The sequence below is a fragment of the Microtus oregoni genome, unplaced genomic scaffold (genome assembly GCF_018167655.1).
Source record: "Microtus oregoni isolate MIOR12 unplaced genomic scaffold, Mior012 000015F_ref0000493, whole genome shotgun sequence".
In the NCBI taxonomy this organism is placed as follows: domain Eukaryota; kingdom Metazoa; phylum Chordata; class Mammalia; order Rodentia; family Cricetidae; genus Microtus; species Microtus oregoni.
In genome coordinates this window covers 10,322,390-10,341,023 of record NW_024543074.1, presented here as the reverse complement: position 1 = coordinate 10,341,023, position 18,634 = coordinate 10,322,390, and the positions used below count along the sequence as shown (strand labels likewise).

Genomic DNA, 18,634 nt, shown 5'->3' with positions numbered 1-18,634 from the left:
AGGGACAGGACTCTGGCTTCTGAAAGAGGAAATGATACCTGCTGTCTTCAGAGCAGGCAATTCTTAAGGTTCAAAATTCTACCTTGTGTGGAGCCAAAGGCTTCCTTCTGGAATTTAATAGCTCCTTTTTCTTGTTCTGATCTCAGGTTCATCCTGCCAAGGGTGTTCCTCTTTCCCTCAATTTCACTTTTTCACACTAGGGTAAAAAACAACAGTCCCCCCATGCCCTTCCATCAGGGTCCTGTCTTGACGGAGCAGATACAGGTAGTTTGGTATGGTGGCATCCCTGAGACACTGACATGCTGTACTAAGGAAACTAAGATTCTCTTCCAGCCTCAGGCCAGTTATTCAGCAATATCTTAGAGCTGTGCCTTACTGAAGGGAAGCTGTAGAGGGCTGCGAGCTTAACAGAAATGCTTGTTCTCACAGAGTGGCTAAGCTCACACTGGCCCTGAAAGGAACCAAGTTCAAGACCCAGCCCCTACACCAGGCAACTCCCAACTGCCTGTAATAGTGGATCTGAAGCTCACTTCTGACATCTCTATATACATATGTGCATATTTTTAAATTAAAACTTTAAAAATGGCCGGGCGATGGTGGTGCAAGCCTTTAATCCCAGCACTCGGGAGGCAGAGGCAGACGGATCTCTGGGAGTTCGAGACCAGCCTGGTCTACAGAGCTAGTTCCAGGATAGGCTCCAAAGCCACAGAGAAACCCTGTCTTGAAAAAAAAAAAACTTTAAAAATGAAATTCCCTATTCCAGACCTTCTGCATCAGAAATTAAGGATGTAACCAAGCAACTGTGATTTCTATAGACACTAGAGTTTGGGAGCCATGGTGTTAGGCTACTACTTCCCAAATGCTTTTTCAAAATTCCTGTGCTCCACACTAATTAAATCAACAACTTTGAGTTGTTCAAAGTGCCCAGGGAGGTTCAGTTTGTTATCAAGTCAGATCTGGGGCTCCAGGCTGACAGTCAGGTGTTTTCATGGGCGGAGTTGATCTTGCCCAATAACCACTCTACAGGTAAAAAAAAAAAAAAATTAAGTGATCTACCACAGATCAATCACAGAATTGATTAGCTTCATCCTCAGACTGCAACTGTCTCCACCAAACTTCAGACTTCACTGAGCTCCTGTCTCCTTCTGCCTTATACTCCTCTCTCCACCTCCATAGTGCTAGGATTACAGGCATGGGATCCCAGCACTTAGGAGCCTCTTTTCTCTTTTAGACAGGTTCAATCTTGTGAAGCCCAGAATGACCTTGAACTAACAGAGATCCTTCTGCCTCTGCCTCTGCCTCCAGAATTCTGGGGTTAAAGATGTGTGCCACCACTCCTGGCCACTCGTGGTGCCTCTGCCTCCAGAATTCTGGGGTTAAAGGTGTGAGCCACCACTCCTGGCCACTCGTGGTGCCTCTGCCTCCAGAATTCTGGGGTTAAAGATGTGTGCCACCACCCCTGGCCACTCGTGGTGCCTCTGCCTCCAGAATTCTGGGGTTAAAGGTGTGAGCCACCACTCCTGGCCACTCGTGGTGCCTCTGCCTCCAGAATTCTGGGGTTAAAGGTGTGAGCCACCACTCCTGGCCACTCGTGGTGCCTCTGCCTCCAGAATTCTGGGGTTAAAGATGTGAGCCACCACCCCTGGCCACTCGTGGTGCGTCTGCCTCCAGAATTCTGGGGTTAAAGATGTGTGCCACCACTCCTGGCCACTCGTGGTGCCTCTGCCTCCAGAATTCTGGGGTTAAAGATGTGAGCCACCACTCCTGGCCACTCGTGGTGCCTCTGCCTCCAGAATTCTGGGGTTAAAGGTGTGAGCCACCACCCCTGGCCACTCGTGGTGCCTCTGCCTCCAGAATTCTGGGGTTAAAGGTGTGTGCCACCACTCCTGGCCACTCGTGGTGCCTCTGCCTCCAGAATTCTGGGGTTAAAGGTGTGAGCCACCACTCCTGGCCACTTGTGGCTTAGCTCTGCATTCTGATCTTCAGGCGAGCTTTATTTGTTAAGACAGAAACAGAATATCACTACAGAGGACAGGTGATAAAATCCAGTCTCCCCACGTGGATACAACCTTGTGAAGAACAGGAAGAGCCTACCTGCTCAGCAACACCTCCCAGGGATAGCTGGGATCCAGCAGCCTGTCCGGAACTCCCCCCATTAACATTCTTTAAATTTGTATTTATTTCGTTTTTTAGTTATTTAGTTATTTGGTTTTTCGAGACAGGGTTTCTCTGCATAGCTTTAGAGCCTGTCCTGGCACTCACTCTGTAGACCAGCCTGGCCTCAAACTCAGAGATCCACCTGCCTCTGCCTCTGGAGTACTGGGATTAAAGTTGTAAACCACCACCACCCACACCATTAACAGTCTTTATCTAGATTTAAAAACAATCTCCTAGCGTCTGCAGCCTGCTACTGAGGGAGAAGCTCACAGAGTCCTATGTCCCTTATCACAGCACAGATTTATGTGTTGGGTTGGTCTGGGCCAGCTAGGGGAAAACTGTAACTTTCTGGAGTTGTGAGTGGATGAAAAGGGTCTGTGTAAACCTACTGCCACCAGGCGGTCATTCTGCAGAAGTGACAGTCACTAACCACAGAGAAATGAAATATCATTTTTGTAGGAGACCAAGAGTGCACCTTAGGCTTCAAGCTATATATACCACCAGGAGTTTGTTCTTACTGCTCCATTTGGGGAAATTTGCAAAACAAAGATTTTTCTTAATATTTAAAAAGTCACTAAATCTATATAAGCTTCAGGACCCCTACTCTGGCTGGATGTGGTGGCTCATACTTTTAATCCCAGCAGAGGCAGGGGAATCCCTGTGAGTTCGAGGCCAGCCTGGTCTATAGAGTGAGTTCTAGGACGGCCAGGGCTTCACAGAGAAATTCTGTCTCAAAAAAAAAAAAAAAACAACCAAAAAACAAAAAGCAAAATAAACAAAACCCAAGCCCTACTCCGCCTGGGAGTGGAGCACAGCCTGCCTACAGGTGTCACTTCTGGATTATTTTTTGTTTGATTTTGTTTGAAAGAGGATCTCACTATGTAGCTCTGGCTGACCTCGAACTCTGTAAACCAGGCTGGCCTCAAACTCACAGAGATCTGCCTGCCTCAGCCTCCCAAGTGTTTGGTCTAAAGGCATGCCCTACCACACCTAACAGGTATCATTTCTAGAGAACAAAGAATCACTATTCTTTTTATTTAAAAATTCTGTTTATTTATCTTACTGTATGGCTGGGGTGGGGCCTCACATATACTAGGCAAATGTTTTGCCACTGTACTAGATCCCAGCTCTCAGGATCACTGATTAAAGAAAAAAGATCATGTCAAGAGGATTGGTCCACGGACTCCAGTGTGAGCGGTTGTGAAACTCAACATGAACAGTGCACGAGCCTGCTTTCTCTTTCAAAGCGTGGCCTGGATGCAAAACTCTGAAAGCTAGAACTAAGAACGTCCATGCAAACTTTCATTGAAAACTTGAGAAAGCTGTTTACCCTATTTGCAGACTTGTTAGCAATGCAGCTCAGGGCCCCACTCCAGACCAACCTAATCATAACCTGCCTTTCTCAAAGTCGCTAGGAGCTTTACCCCAAGATACACAAGCCCTGAAATACCTCATCCTCGGTTAGCTGGTGAGCCAGGAATCCCCTTAGAATGAGTCTAATCAGCAAACACTCCAGCAGGCAGCTGCTCATTCCTGTGCCCTTGGCTGTGGAAAAGAGCCAAAGTCACGCAGACCTCCAGGGCAGTTATGGGCACAAAGTGTTGGTCTCTCCTTTGAGCTGGAGCCTCCTCCAGGGCAGCCACCTGTTAGTGGGAGGAAGCCGGGCAGCTTGTGATGCTGTCTTGTGAATTGTGAGATGTGATTTAACTGTGGAACGCTCTGCTCCTAAGTGTGGAGTCCTCAGAAATCTTTGTCTGCTGCACAACCGCTGTGCAGTGCTAACACACTAACCAGCTCTTCACAAGGCTGCTTCTACCCCACCCCCACCTGAGACAGGATCTCACTGTGTAGCCCAGACTAGCCTGAACTTGAGATCCTCCTGCCTCCACCTCCCGTGTGCTGAGATTCCGTGTGTGCGTCACCACTCCAAGAAAAGGCTTTCTGTTGAATCTTATGGTTGGTTCCATTTTGCAGGAGACAGTTGAAGCCCCAGAAGATTATAAAGAAGTCCCATGGAGGCAGTGGACAGCCAGAGGTAGAAAGGACAAGACACACTCCATGCATGGTGGGGTAGGAGAATATTTCCACACAGTGTGTCCTAGAAAGACCTCAGAGGGAAGTCGGACTCAGGTGGTGTGGTCAGATGTGTGCAGGCAGTTACAAGTGGCCCATGGTCACTACAACCTTCTTTGTCCTAACTTGACATTATTCATCCATGCTGTTCACTAGACAACTCGCTAAGAACCAGTGGTACCAGGCTGGGTGTGGGCAGAGACAGGCCCAGTTCCTGCCCTGAAAGAAGCCCAGTGAGATCGACTCAGAAAAGTAAACAGAGTTGGGAGGATAAGTCTAGGTTGGGACACGCACTCCATGTGTACCGTGGGGGCTGAAGGTATGGGTGTCCTGAGGCGCATGCTCAGCTAGACAGGAAGGCAGAACCTGATATCCTGGAGAAGAGAAAAGTAGCGCATCCTCCCTTCCCTGCCTTGCACTCTCCTTGCCCTGGACCCATTTAGTTCACACACGCCTCTGTGTGTGTGTGTGTGTGTCTTTAAGGCAAGGTCTCTTTAATGTAGTCTAAGCTGGCCTGGAGCACACTATGTAGACCAACTGTGCAGCCCTATAATTTGTTGTTGTTGTTGTTGTTCATTTGGTTGTTTTTTAAAAATATTTATTTATTTATTTATTAGGTATACAGTGTTCTGTCTGTGTGTCTGCCTGCAGGCCAGAAGAGGGCACAAGATCTCATTTCTCAAAAAGCCAGGCCTGGAACTCGCTCTGTAGACCAGGCTGGCCTCAAACTCACAGAATCTCTGCCTCCCGAGTGCTAGGATTAAAGGCGTGTTCGGTGAAATGAATTTTTTTTAATATTTATTTATTTATTATGTATACAATGTTCTGTCTGTGTGTATGCCTGCAGGCCAGAAGAGGGCACCAGATCTCATTTCAGATGGTTGTGAGCCACCATGTGGTTGCTGGGAATTGAACTCAGGACCTTTGGAAGAGCAGGCAATGCTCTTAACGGCTGAGCCATCTCTCCAGCCCCCTCATTTGGTTGTTTTTGAGGCAGGGTTTCTCTGTGTAGCCCTGACTGTCCTAGAACTCATTCTGTAAACCAGGCTGACCTAGAACTCATGGAGATCGGCCTGCCTCTGCCTCCTGAGTGCTGAGATTAAAGGTGTGCACCACCACCTCCTGGCATATAATTCATATGCTGTGTATGGAATACGTACTATTTCTTTCCTCCCATTTAAAGCAATTTCTGGAGCTAAGGAGATTGTTCAGAAGGTAAGGGCATTTGACATCAAGCTGGGGCACCTGAGTTCAGTCTTTGGCATCTTCACGGTGAAAGCAGAGAAACAACTTGTACAGGTTGTCTTCGGGTATGTGCACCCCTCATGAGTTTTAAACTATTCAAATGAAGCAATTACCTATTTGTTCCTTGACCTCAGATTTCCAGCACATGATGCTACCAGTTCTCATGATTTCACCAAATGGCTGGCATCTTCAATGTTCTTTTTGTCTGACAAAATCCCGTGTGCTTTTTTTTTTTTTTTTTTTTTTTTTTTTTTGAGACATGGTTTCCCTGTGTAACACTCCTGGCTGTTCTGGAACTCTCTTTGTAGATCAGGCTGACCTTGAACTCATGAAGATCCACCTGCCTCTGGCTCCCAAATTCTGGGATTAAAGGTGTGTGTCCCCACCTCCCAACTCCCGTGTACTTCTTAAACAAAGGTGCTATTTACAAAGATGTTGGTAGAACATAAGGAAACCACCTGGGATAGGTTTATAGACCCCAAGGCTAATGACAAGAGCACAGTTCAACAAGCTGAACTAGGTCTGAGGGACAGTTGTGTAGAGTGGCTCAGGGCAGGCTGTGACCTATGTTCTTGGAGTGTGAGGGGAGGGAGGAGGAAGTGGGACAAAGTCCAGCTCCACTTTTCTCCTTCCTTCTACTCCCTGCCAATGCCTCTCACTTCAGAATCAACCAGAATCTAGCTGGAAGCAGAGAGCAAGGGGCTGGTGGATGCAGTTCATAGAAGTCGGGTTCCTGCAGTTTAGGGCAAGGTGAAGAGGGGCAGAGGGTGGATATGGACCAGCTGCCAAATGTGTTCAGCTCGTACTCTCTAGTGTTATGGTCTGAACTACCTCTCCCTCATTTCATATGCCAAAATTCTAACCCTAAATCCATGAGAATGTGACTGCATTAGGAGACAGTCTTTAAAGCAGCAATTGAGTTGAAATGAATACATAAGTGTGGATCTTAATCCAGTATAACTGGTGTCCTCATTTGAGATTACAACACACATATCAGCCAGGCAGTGGTGATGCACGCCTTTAATCCCAGCATTTGGGAGGCAGAAGCAGGCGGATCTCTGTGAGTTTGAGGCCAGCCTGGTCTACAGAGTGAGTTCCGGGATAGCTAGGACTGTTACACAGAGAAACCCCATCTCAAAAAAATCAAAACCAACCAACCAAAAACCACACACATATCTTTGTTCACAGACTATGTGAAGACGAAAGGAGAAAGCAGATATCTATAAAGATACAAGGCAAAGAACCACACTACAGCCCAGCCCAACCAACATGATGGTATGTGCCTGTAATACCCACTACTGAGGAGACCGAGCCAGAGAATTGCAGAGAGATTGAGCATAGTCTGGCCTATATATTGAGTTTAAAGTCACTCTGTGCATAAGGCTTTCAAGTGAGATTGTCCCCTCCTAACTGCAAGATAGGGACTTACAAAGCCTACCTTGGCTTCCAAGTTGCTTTGTTGAGGAGGATGTCCTTCAACTTCGGATTCTCTTGCTTCTGCCTCTGGAGACCTGGGATGGCACATATGCATCATCATATTTTATCTTATTTGATCCTGGGTTTTGTATGCACTACGCAAGCACTCTATCAACTTAGCTGTCTCCATAGACAGATAGCCCATCTCAATAACCCACCACCACGATCTGGGCACGGTGCCACGTGCCTTTAATGCCAGCATTTGAGAGGCAGATGCAGGTAGATTTCTGTATTTCAAGGTCAGCATTGTCTACACAGCAAGTTCCAGGCCAGGCAGGCTACTTAGTGGTACCTGTCTAGAAACAAACATCAGCAAGCAACGGGCTAAAGTGATGGTTCATTAGAAGAACACAGACTGTTCTGGTAGAGTCAGGCGAGAGCTTGTGTTTAAGTGCTAGTGGATAGAATGGGGAAAACCAAACCAATTCCCGGTCTGGCACAGGCCTGTAGTCCCAGCTACTGTAAGGCTAAGGCAGAAGGATCACAGGTTCAAGGGTATCCTGGGCAACTTAGTGAGATCTTGTCTCAAATGAAAAGTGAGGGGGGCTGGAGAGATGGCTCAGCGGTTAAGAGCATTGCCTGCTCTTCCAAAGGTCCTGAGTTCAATTCCTGGCAACCACATGGTGGCTCACAACCATCTGTAATGAGGTCTGGTGCCCTCTTCTGGCCTGCAGGCATACACACAGACAGAATATTGTATACATAATAAGTAAATAAATAAATATTTAAAAAAATGAAAAGTGAGAAGAGGGGTGGGAGTGAGTGTAACTCAATGGTAGACTACTTGCACATGGGACTCTTGGCTTCCCTCCTCCTATAAGGTGATCTGTGGAATGCCATCAAAGGCCACACTCCCTGTGGCCATCACAACCGTGGCACTATAACCACCACGGGACTGTTGCTGACCATCACTCACTGTGTATCCTATCGTCCCTTTCAACTGACTCTAGAAGACATACAGCCCCCACTGTCCATTCTTTCTGTCCCCAGCTACCCAACATCTGCATCCTGTGTTATGAGCGAATGCGTCTTGGGTGTGGGGTTCTGATCAGCCATGTCCCCGCACCCCCAAGTGTTCCTCTTTGCCCACCAATATTCTGGGTGGATTAAATGTGACAATAGGAAGAGAAATTTCAGAAGTTCCGGATGGATCACCCCAGGATAACCCACGGAGAAAACCCTCCATGTTGTAATTTCTTCTGAAATGAGAATTTATGTCTTTGGCTTTCCTCCATGAACTCAGAATGAACCTCTCTTATTCTTTTGCAGCTTGGACTGTCCAAGCTTACAGGGGTAGGCCTCGGAGGGAGAAGGGAAACGTGTCTGTAGACTAGGCCGGCAGATAGCTCTGACGCAGACGGAATTAGAACGTTGCTGAGGACTGGGAGAGTTATATTTAGCTAGGAGCATGTTTACTCTCCAGAGATGGTGACTCCCCTAGATCTTAGGGACTAGGACCTAGGAACCCTTCACAGCTGGCCCAGGGGCCAGAGTCTGTCCTTTTGCTTTTGCTTTTTAGGTTAAATACAGAGTATAGTGTCCTGGTTTATAGGTAGTGGACTTGCAGGCACACATCTTTTCTTCTTTCTTAAGAATTATTTTATTTTAAAAACTCTCTCTCTCTCTCTCTCTCTCTCTCTCTCTCTCTCTCTCTCTCGTGTGTGTGTGTGTGTGTGTGTGTGTGTAGTACAGATGCAGGCTGGTGCCCACAAACTTCAGGGCCATCAGGTCTCCCTGGAGTGGAGTTACAGGCTGTTGTGACGCTGGGAACTCAGGTCCCTTCTATGCACTTAACTGATCTGCCACCACTCCAGCCCCTGGTCCAGAGTCTGGAGGCAGCAGTGATGCCCACCTCTCAGCTCAGGCCTCAGGCCACTGCAGCTCCTGCTGCCAAGGCCAGTTTTGGTAAAGTCTGAGGTCGCCAGTCTCCAGCATTAGGCTAGATAAGGTAGCACTGTGCTGTATGAGAAAGTGCCCAGGTTGGGCAGGAGCACCGTTCAGTCAGGGGTGGAGCAGACAAAGGTACTTAGTTCCTGCGGCTTTGCTTTCTCATCCTTAATGAGGGTGATAAAAGCTACGCTGTGGGTAGGCGGAGTTATCTGTGAGATAATGAAAACTTTCCCTGCCTTCCTCCTGGGACCTCCCTTGGAGTGGGAGGAATTCGAGATGACCTCATGCTTTTTCCAAAGGACAAAGAAAGATACTGGGCTCCTTGGAGACCTAGTGTGTGACTCAAAACATTCTTTGGGTCAAAAAGTTTACATATGAATACAGACTCTTTACAAGGCAAAGTAAAGAGGAAAAACACCTCTGAATTCACCCTTGCGTTTTTGTGCTGGGGGATAACTGAAGTCTGGTTTTCTTTGGCACAGATTTTATCCTCATATAAACATTGGCACCTGTGGATGTATGTTTTCTTTTTCCCCCTCTTACAGGATGGAATTCCACTCACGAGATGCAGGTTTGTTTTTTTTTTTTTTACTTTGATCACAAGCCATGGACACAAATCTAGGTAAATACAGACGGACCTAGTTTGTTAATTTTAATAGCTGCATAAGGTTTCATAGAACGCATGAACTCTAATTTTCCAGCCACTTTTTTGTTTGTTTGTTTGTTTTGTGTCTCTCTACACAACTCTAGCTGTCCTGGAACCCACTATGTAGACCAGGCTGACCTCGAACTCACAGAGATCCTCTGCATCTCAAGTTCTGGGGTTAAAGACGTGCACTGCCACGGACAGGTCATTTGACGAATTTTAATTAAGTAATTAACTAATTAATTAATTATATGTGTATGAACATTTTGCCTGCATGTTTGTCTGTGCCTGGTGCCTGCAGAGGTCAGAAGAGGGCATCGAATTCCCCGGAACTGGAGTGGAGTTACCGGTGGTTATGAGGCACTGTGTGAGAGCTGGAACTCGAATCTGGGTTCTCTGGAAGAGCAGCCAGTGCTCTTAACTGTTGAACTCTCTCTCCAGCTCGATGGAGTTTTTATTTTTAATCTTGTCATTACAATCAACAATGATGACCCTACACAAACACTTTGGAAATGCCTCAGTTTCTATGGAGTGCTTTTCCTGATCTAAGGCATCCATCCCTCCAAATCCATATTTTGAACAGCTGAACACTGACAGCTTATTTTCCCCCAGGTTTTTTAGCTTCCTCCTCCGAACGCGTTAGTTCCGAACGCTTTCCAATTTTTGAACTCCAGAGCTAGCGGGCGGGCGAGGGACGCCTCCAGCGGAGGAAACGCTGCTTGCAGGCAGCTTTTCGCTGAGTGTGAAAGCAGATTGCTCCAGCGAGCCCCGCTGAAGGAAGGAGACCTGGACGCTCGTGTTTCCTGGGAAAGTGACTTCGCCTCTCCCTCAGTTTCCTTCTGCATAGCCTTACTGGCTAAGATTAGGCCTAATCGAGCCTGGAGCTGATGACCTCAAATGTCAAGATGGGCTGGTTGTCCCGACTGCAGGGTGTGCCTCATCTCCGCGAGCCCCACTGTGTTGCTCCACACTCCCCGATCTGCCGGAGAGGAGGAAACTTCCTACAGTCAGAAAGAAGAAAGCAAGTGTCACACTCAATCTTAGCCCTGGACCAGTCATTTACTACACCTGCGTAGCTTTGGCGCACTCCCGCCCTTTCTGCTCGGTTATCGATTGCTCCTGTCTGAGCCCCCCCCCCCGCCCCGCACGAGTAACCGAGCGCTCCCGCTCAGCCCGTCGTTTGCTTCTGTCTGGCTCCGCCCTCTGGGTCCGCTAAGGCGGGACTGTGATCCTCGGTTCGGTCCGCAGCTTGTTTCCCCCGTCGCTTGCTTGTGGCCGCTTCCGCTTCCGGTAACAGCTGGCGGCTTTCTGCCCTAAGTAGCTATGGCGGGGAGCCGGCTGGAGACGATCGGGAGCGTGTTTACCCGGTGCGTGCTCCGAGTCGGGCGTGAGCAGGGTTCCCAGCGGGTCACGACCCACCTGGCGTGGCAGGAACGGGACGCGGTTGCGGACGTCCGAGCCCGGCTCCCTCCTGGCTCGGAATGTTTGTCGATGTCCTCTTGGGGTTCTGATCTGTCACTTTCAAGGTTGTGTTTTCGCCACCCCACTTCGGGGAAGGCGTCTAGATAAAGAAGAGGCTGAAGGGCTTGACTGGACGGTCTTTGCGTTTCCACCATGGGACGGTGGACGGGCTGGGGGCGGGATGTGTGCAAGAAGATGGAGAGGCTTCAAGTTGAGTGTGGTGGCCCATACTGGTACTCTGAGCACTCGGGAGGCGAGAGACAGGACGATCGCCTCAAGACCGAGGCCAGCCTGGGCTACGTAGCGAAGTTCAGGTCAGTCAGGCTACTGGCGAACTTTTGTCAAAACAAAAAGACAGCCTGGCATGGACACTCTGTAATCCTCGCCCTGGAGAAATCCAGGGAGGCACTAAGTTCAAGGTTATCCTCAACTGCACACAAAGTTTAAGGCTATCCTAGGCTACGTGAGACCTAAACAACAGGATTAACACTTTATCCTTGCTAGGTGGCTGTGGGATGTGGCCATGTCTCCTTTAGGTGGGAAGCCCTGCTCAGCTCACCTGAGCTACGCTGCTCTGGCTGCCCTACGTTGGTTCAGGGACTTTGGCAGGCTGTTGTAATTGACTGACCCTGGTTCTGTTCTCTCTTTAAGGACGAGGGATCTGATGCGTTCTGGAGTGCTGAAGGAGAAACCTCTGTGGTATGACATATATAAGGCTTTTCCGCCGCTCAGAGAACCTGTCTTCCGAAGACCCCGTTTGCGATATGGCAAAGCCAAAGCTAGCATCCAGGACATCTTTTACCGCGAGGATCAGATTCGAGCGTGAGTAGCTATCCCCGTAGTTTGCGCTGTGCACCCGACCTTCAGAAAGGAAGGTTTTTGTCCAAGTCTGCTAACAGCTGACAGGGGCTTGCTCTGTGGGGTTGGTCCTGTATAGCAAGGAAGACAATGGCATCTCACGCCTCCTCTGTGGTGAGAGGAAGCAAGTGTTGGTTGGCTCGTTTGCTTGAGACAGGGTTTCCCTGTGTAGCCCTGGCTGTCCTGGGACTCACTCTGTAGACCATGCTGGCCTTAAACTCAGAGATCCACCTGCCTCTGCCTCCTAAGTGCCCCACCACTGCCCAGCAGAAACAGAAGTTCTAAGAAGTGGAATCTGGAGCCCCCAAACTGACAGAACATTGCAGCTAAAGTTGTCTGTTTACTGGCGGTCTTTTTTTGTGTGAGGTACCATGATACACCCTTCACAGACATCAGCTCATAGACTTTAACCCTGTTGGCAGGTGGTTCTCATTCCTCTGTTTTATTCAAGAGCACTGTGAGGCCAAGGGTTAACTGCCTGTGGCTGCACAGGGAGGTGGCAGATCTGGGAAATAACATCTGATGCCAAGCTTCAGTTGGCCACCACATCTGCTTCTTTAAAAGTGGAAATCAGAGGAATATGGTCTGTAGATTTAACATCTAGCAATCACTGAAGCCACACAGGAAAGGATGCTTAGGACTGCAAAGCACTTAAAGTAATTATCCCCAGAAATTTGAAGAAAGTGCTTGGGTACTTTATTTCTTTAGCATCTATTTCTTCTTTTTTTCTCTCTTGAAACGGGATCTTCCGGCCTCTGCATGTATTATATATGTATTATAGGCATGTATTGCCATGTCTGGTGTATTAGTACATATTCATCATATAAAACTGAGAAACAAAGGGGAAGCACAAAGAAGAAAGATCCTCCATCACCCTGTCTTTTGAGGTAGTGGTTTGAAGGCAGCTCCTGGAACTTAGGTTTGTCACGTTGGAAGCACTGTCCCCGGCATCCTGTTCACACCATAAGACAGGACACGAGTATATCAGAGCTGTGAAGGTGAGGGGAGATGCTCTTTACATTTTTTTTTCTTCAGTTTTTCGAGACAGCGTTTCTCTGTGTAGCCCTGGCTGTCCTGGGAACTTGCTTCATAGATCAGGCTGGCCTTGAACTCAGAGATCCAACTGCCTTTGCCTCCGGATATTTTTTTGCTTTTAAGATTTATTTTTATGTTTAGTTACCTGTCTGTGAGTACAGGTGCCCCCTGGAGGCCAGAGGTTTTGTAGGTTTTTTGTTTGTTTGTTTTAAATAAAGATTTTTTTTTTTTTAAATTTGATGTGAATGGGAGTTTTGCCTGAATGTTTACCTGAGTACCATGTGTGTTCAGTGCTCTTAACTATTGAGCCATCTCTAGCACCATAATGCCTTTCTTAGTGTATAGAAGTTGTTTATTTCATTTTACAAGTTTTCTGTTTTTTCCCTGTCAAACCTTGTTCTACATGTGTTAGGCACTAGGATATACAATATAGTCACATCTACCAGTTTTGTTTGTGTTGGCCTGTTTACCTTTATGGTTAGAGTGTTTGGGAAGATCTTTTTCTGTAAATTCAACTATCTTAATGTTTATTTTAAACCCAGGATGATGTTGAACTTGGGGTCTTTCTGCCTCTACCTCCTGACTTCTGGGATCCCAAGTATAGGATACCACATCTGAGGTTTTTTGTTGTTGTTGTTGTTATTGTTGCTGAGATATATATATAATTCACTACATTTATTTGTCTATTTAGTGTGTGTGCACTTGTGCACATGTTTGTGAGCATACATGTAGGGTCTGGACAACTTGTGGTGGTTGGTTTTCTCCTTTTACTGTGTGAATTCCAAGGATCGAATTCTTGTCATCAGGCAAATCCTTCTTACTCACTGAGCCATCTCGCCAGTCCCAGGCCAGCCCTATTTTCTGAGTTACCTTTAAAGTCCTAATCAGGTGTTGTTGGTATACATGAAAATATGTGTTCTTTACTTTGCTTTCTACTTCTTCTAACATAAATAGTGATGGAAAATGGTCTTCTAATGTCCTTAAACATCTTTTTCTTTTAAATAACAAAGAGCAATTCAGATGTCACAGCCTAAGGGCATGGTGGCTTCCGTGTATAATCCCAGCACCTGGCAGGTGAGGCAGGTGGATCAAGAGTTTGAGGTTAGCCTGAGCTACACAGTGAAACTCTGTTCAGATAAGCAGGGGCTGTATCGCACTGATAGAGCGCTCGCCTCGCATGTGTGAGGCTGTGGGTTCTTTAGTCACTAGTTCTGTCTCTCTGACCCTCACCCTAGACAAAGAGACTGTCCTGCTCACTGCCATCTTCTCGTGCGCAGTCCGGTTCACGGCCTGGTTGTTCATAGCTCTCTGGTGATGAAACGCTAATGACTTAATGGTGGTGAAGACGTTGAAAAGGAAGATGGAGAGGTTAAGAGTTAACTAGTTTTTGTTTTGTGTTTTGAGACAGTCTTACTCCAGTGGAGGGCGAGTTGAAGTTAGTTTTCTGTAGCTTCTTACGTCAGCCTCCAGAGTGCTGGGATTACAGACATGAGCTACCACTCTCTGCTCTGTGTGGCTCTTCCTGAGGTGGCAGGACAAGCATGTTCTTGCTCCCTGAGACTTTCCAAACATTTCTGCATGGATTTGCTGCATGTACTTGTCAGGTGACTTTTTTTGCTTCACTTATTGTGGCCTCTTTGTGCTTTGCTGTCCTAGGAGGTGAACTCAGATTCCCATACATACTGCCCAAGCACTTGGCCCTTGTGCCACCACGGATCCATTTGATTGTTTGGTTTAAAAGAGACTCACTCTGATTCCAGAGTGGGTGGGACTTGCTGGGTAGATGAAGCTGGCTTTGGACTTCGAGATATCTCCCACCTCTGAGAGTGCTGTCTTCTTGCTGTAGTCCTTACTTGGGAGAGATCAGAAAGGAAGCATGCCTTCTGTCTTTCCCTAAGGACACCAATGTTGTCTTATTTAAGGGCTGTGCTTGTGATCTGATGAACTCCTAGAGTTCCCAGCTTTACTTTTTTGCACCTTGGGCTTTCCATGGAGGAATTCTTAGTTCATAGCAAGCACTACCTGGGAAAATGGACAAAGAGCGTGAATGGTCTACAGGAAAGGAATCCAGTTTGCTGTCAGGCTTAAAAAGATGTCTAATGGCATTCTGTTTCTTTTTGGGGGGACGGTTGGTGGTGCTGAAACTGTAATTATAATTTCCAGTTTATCTATTTGGCAAGGGTCATGAAACAGGAAAACAGGCACTTGTGTACTGTAGAATTTGCCTGAGTATAAATTTGGCACAGCTGCTTGGAGAAGCACTTGGGCAGTTGGAAGGTTGGTTTTGGTTTGTTTGTTTTAACATATAAATAGCAATAGCTTGACCTTGCCCCCCCAATTTTTATGGAATTTATCCCATGGACAGACTGGTACGCTACGCCAGGCAGCACAGGTATTCTGCAACAGTCTTGATGCGAAGGACTAGAAAGAGTCTCTGCGCTGATTTGAGATAATCTCTAAAAACACAAGCTATGGGGTGAGAGGTGTGAGTGCTTCATGATCCTGGGCCTCTGTGGGGGCTGATCAGAATGTTCTGGAGGGCCAGCAAGGGGACTCAGTGGGTACAGGCACTTGCTGCCAGGCCTGATGACCTGAGTTCAAGCCCCAGAGCCACATGGCGGAAGGAGAAAATCCCTCAAGTGGTCCTTTGACCTCCACTCGTGCGCTCTGGCAGACACCACCTACATCACTAAGACGGTGATAGTCATTGACTGATCGCACTGGCACTGGCACACTTAGGGATTTTGCAGTTTTTACTGTATTTTATTAAAGTGGAGATGTGCATGTATATATGCACATGTTTGAGTACATGCTACAGCATGCATGTAGAAGTCAGAGCACAACATGACAGGAGCCCTGTCCTTCCACCATGTGGGTTCTAGGGATCAAACTCAGGTTGTTAGGTTTGGCGGCAAGTGCCTTTACCTTCTGAGTCACCTCAAAGGCCCAGCAAGGATTAATTTTTGATACACAGATGCTTCCCTAATTAAAAAGAAGGAAGATAGGTACCCCTTCTTTGGGTTAAGAATGTGGCTGGGGACTTGAAGAAAGCTCAGTGTGTAAGAACACTTGCTGTGGAAGTATGAAGACTTGAGTGTGAGTCTTCAACACCCATGTGAGAAGCGGGTCCTGGCTATGTGTGCCTATAACCTCAGCCTTAGGGGGCAGATCTTGACAGCCTGCTGGCCTGCCACCCTAGCCAAAGTGGTGAGCTCGCAGGCCAGGGAGAGACTGGTCTCAAAGCGCTGGAGTGGAGACTGGTGGAGGAAGACACTTGATGTCCTGCTCTGTCCTCCACGTGCACCCGAACACTCAGAATGCACGTGGCACAGACATGCGCGCATGCACACACACACACACACACACACACACACACACACGGAATAATGCATCTGTAGTGTTATCTGTGGTGGTCTTTTCTGAACGCGGCGACACATGAGAAGCCTGCTCCCTGAGAGGAGAGCAGGGAAGTTGAGGCAGATGGGAGAGGGAGTGATCGTTCTCACTGAGATTCCTTTGACTCACTTGATGCATGCCTTGTTCTTTGGTTTAGGCTCTGTATCTTCTCAGGGTCTAGCAGTTATTCTGTGGTCCTTCTGCCCCGTTCCCCATAGCCTTTAATTGGAGATTCATATTGTTTCTGTGTTTTCTAGGAAATTCTTTTCTGCCTATGGATCTGGTCACAAAGCTTTTGATCTATTCAACCCAAACTTCAAATCTACCTGTCAGCGGTAAGTATTTCCCCGGCCTGAGTAAATCAAGCTCCCCTGAGGGTTCACCTGGTTTGTGGGGCGGGTGGCAGACTTGAGACAGGGTTTCTCTGTGCCCTGGCTGCCCTGGAGCTCCTCTGTAGACCAGGCTGGCCTTGAACTCACAGAGATCTGCCTGCCCCTGCCTCCCCAGTGTGGGATTTTTTTTTTTGGTTTTTCGAGACAGGGTTTCTCTGTGGTTTTGGAGCCTGTCCTGGAACTAGCTCTTGTAGACCAGGCTGGTCTCGAACTCACAGAGATCCACCTGACTCTGCCTCCCAAGTGCTGGGATTAAAGGCGTGCGCCACCACCGCCCGGCGAAGCTGTGTGAAGGAGTGTGTGAAGGGTGCTTCTCTAGGCAGCTCTCCGGGACTTGCTTGCTATCGTGTGGCAGATGTCACCACAGCCCCAACACAGGCCTGGAAATTGCAGGTTTGTGGAGAAGTACATGGAACTGCAGGATCTTGGAGAGAAAGACGAAGCAAAGTTGTTTGTGGAGACGGGGAAGGCTTTGCTGGCAGAAGGTGTCATTTTAAGACGAGTAGGAGAAGCAAGAGAGGTGAGTTCCTAATTGTCAAAGCTGGCGTTGGGCCGGGGGTGGGGCTCAGCAGGAGCACGTGTGCTCAGTTGTGCATTTGTGGGAGTGTGAGCGTGTGCGCGCGCACACACACACACCCAGGTCGGATACTGTTGTATTGAATGTGTGGGACTCTGTGCTGTTTATAGCTGTTGGGTTCTTAGAATGTGGTTCTAGAGAAGTTTTTGTGCACTTGCTGCTTATCATAAGAGAATTTGACGTGAGATGTCGTTGTTAAATGTTTCCCTAATGCCAGAGTATGCAGCCAGCTATGTACATGGGCACATCTGAGAGACATGCTTGTTTCTTGGAAGTAGTCACATTCCCTCAAACCCTACAGGTCCGGGTCAGACCCCTTGCCCCATTGGAAGGAAACCAGCCTCAGGAAGATGCCCTGGAGCAGCAGGAGCCGAGGACAGCTGTCTCCCCTCCCTGAGGCCTCCTGTGCACTGAGCATGCCCACCACCTGGGACACTGCTCACTGAGCTGCTTAGGTTCTGTTGGTCTCCTTCCCAGGCCTTCACTCAGTTGCTGTTTCTGGGTTGTCATGAATCTCAGTCTCGTGCTTTGAAAGCTCCAGTTTTGTGGACTTCTATTTCACGGTATGGTTAGATAAGGGTTCTCTAATGCTTTCAAAGTGAATAGCACCAGAAGCCTTTAAAGGTGCCCCGTGCCAGCTGTGGACTGCTGCATCTGAACCTCGCCGTTTTCTTGTCTGGATCCCTCCTGCAGAATTCTACTCACCCACATGGTGCGGTCCCTTGGCCAAGTGTTTCCATCTGCAGGTGGTGTTTGTATTTTCTCTGTAGAGCTATTGACTGCAGCTTGACAGGCCCAGCCAGCTGCAGTAAGACTGAGGACCTGTCTGATGCGAACGAAGACCAAAGCCACACTCGAATGTCATTGTTAAGTGTATTGGAGGTGATTAGCATGGGCTTGCAGCTCACAGGCTGCAACTTTAGGAAATATTTGTTGAATGAATAAATGATCACACCTTACTCAAGACTTTTGTTCTTATTAGTACCTGGATTTCCAAGATGGCAAGGCTTGGAGCAACTGATGGCCTTCCTCATGAACATCCTGCCTCCCCGGTCTGCTCCACCATACTGGGTTTTACTAGTGAACGAGACGCCCGTTGTGATGCAGCTCCTGTATTTGTGGGTAGTAGTTCTCATCTGTAGTCAAAAGCAGCTTCAGGTGTTCTTATCTTCAGTCTCTGGTTTTCTCACACAGTTCTCTGAGTGTAGGCCTTCCCTGTCTGGATGGAAGAACAACACCCATGTCATTGCGTGTGAGAACGCCGTGAAGGCCATTAGGCCCCTAGCCTCCGCTGCTTCCAGCGTTGCTCCTGCCTTACCATTCCTCACGACTCAGATGGAGAAGCAAATCCCATCCTTTTGAAGATATTAGACATGATTGGATCCCAAATACTTGGAAAGATTGGGGACAGCAGCTGACAGTGGTGCC

The 18,634-nt window shown here is 47.8% G+C and overlaps 1 protein-coding gene across 1 annotated transcript; it reads left to right on the top strand.

The window, feature by feature from the left end:
• The first annotated feature begins 10,700 nt into the window (after positions 1 to 10,700).
• Positions 10,701 to 18,165, top strand: Mrps23 (mitochondrial ribosomal protein S23). The gene is made up of 5 exons (XM_041665115.1): positions 10,701 to 10,854; positions 11,600 to 11,770; positions 16,495 to 16,572; positions 17,023 to 17,149; positions 17,508 to 18,165. The coding sequence occupies exons 1-5, from the start codon at positions 10,811 to 10,813 to the stop codon at positions 17,601 to 17,603; spliced, it is 516 nt and encodes a 171-aa protein (XP_041521049.1). The 5' UTR covers positions 10,701 to 10,810; the 3' UTR covers positions 17,604 to 18,165.
• The last annotated feature ends 469 nt before the right edge of the window (positions 18,166 to 18,634 follow it).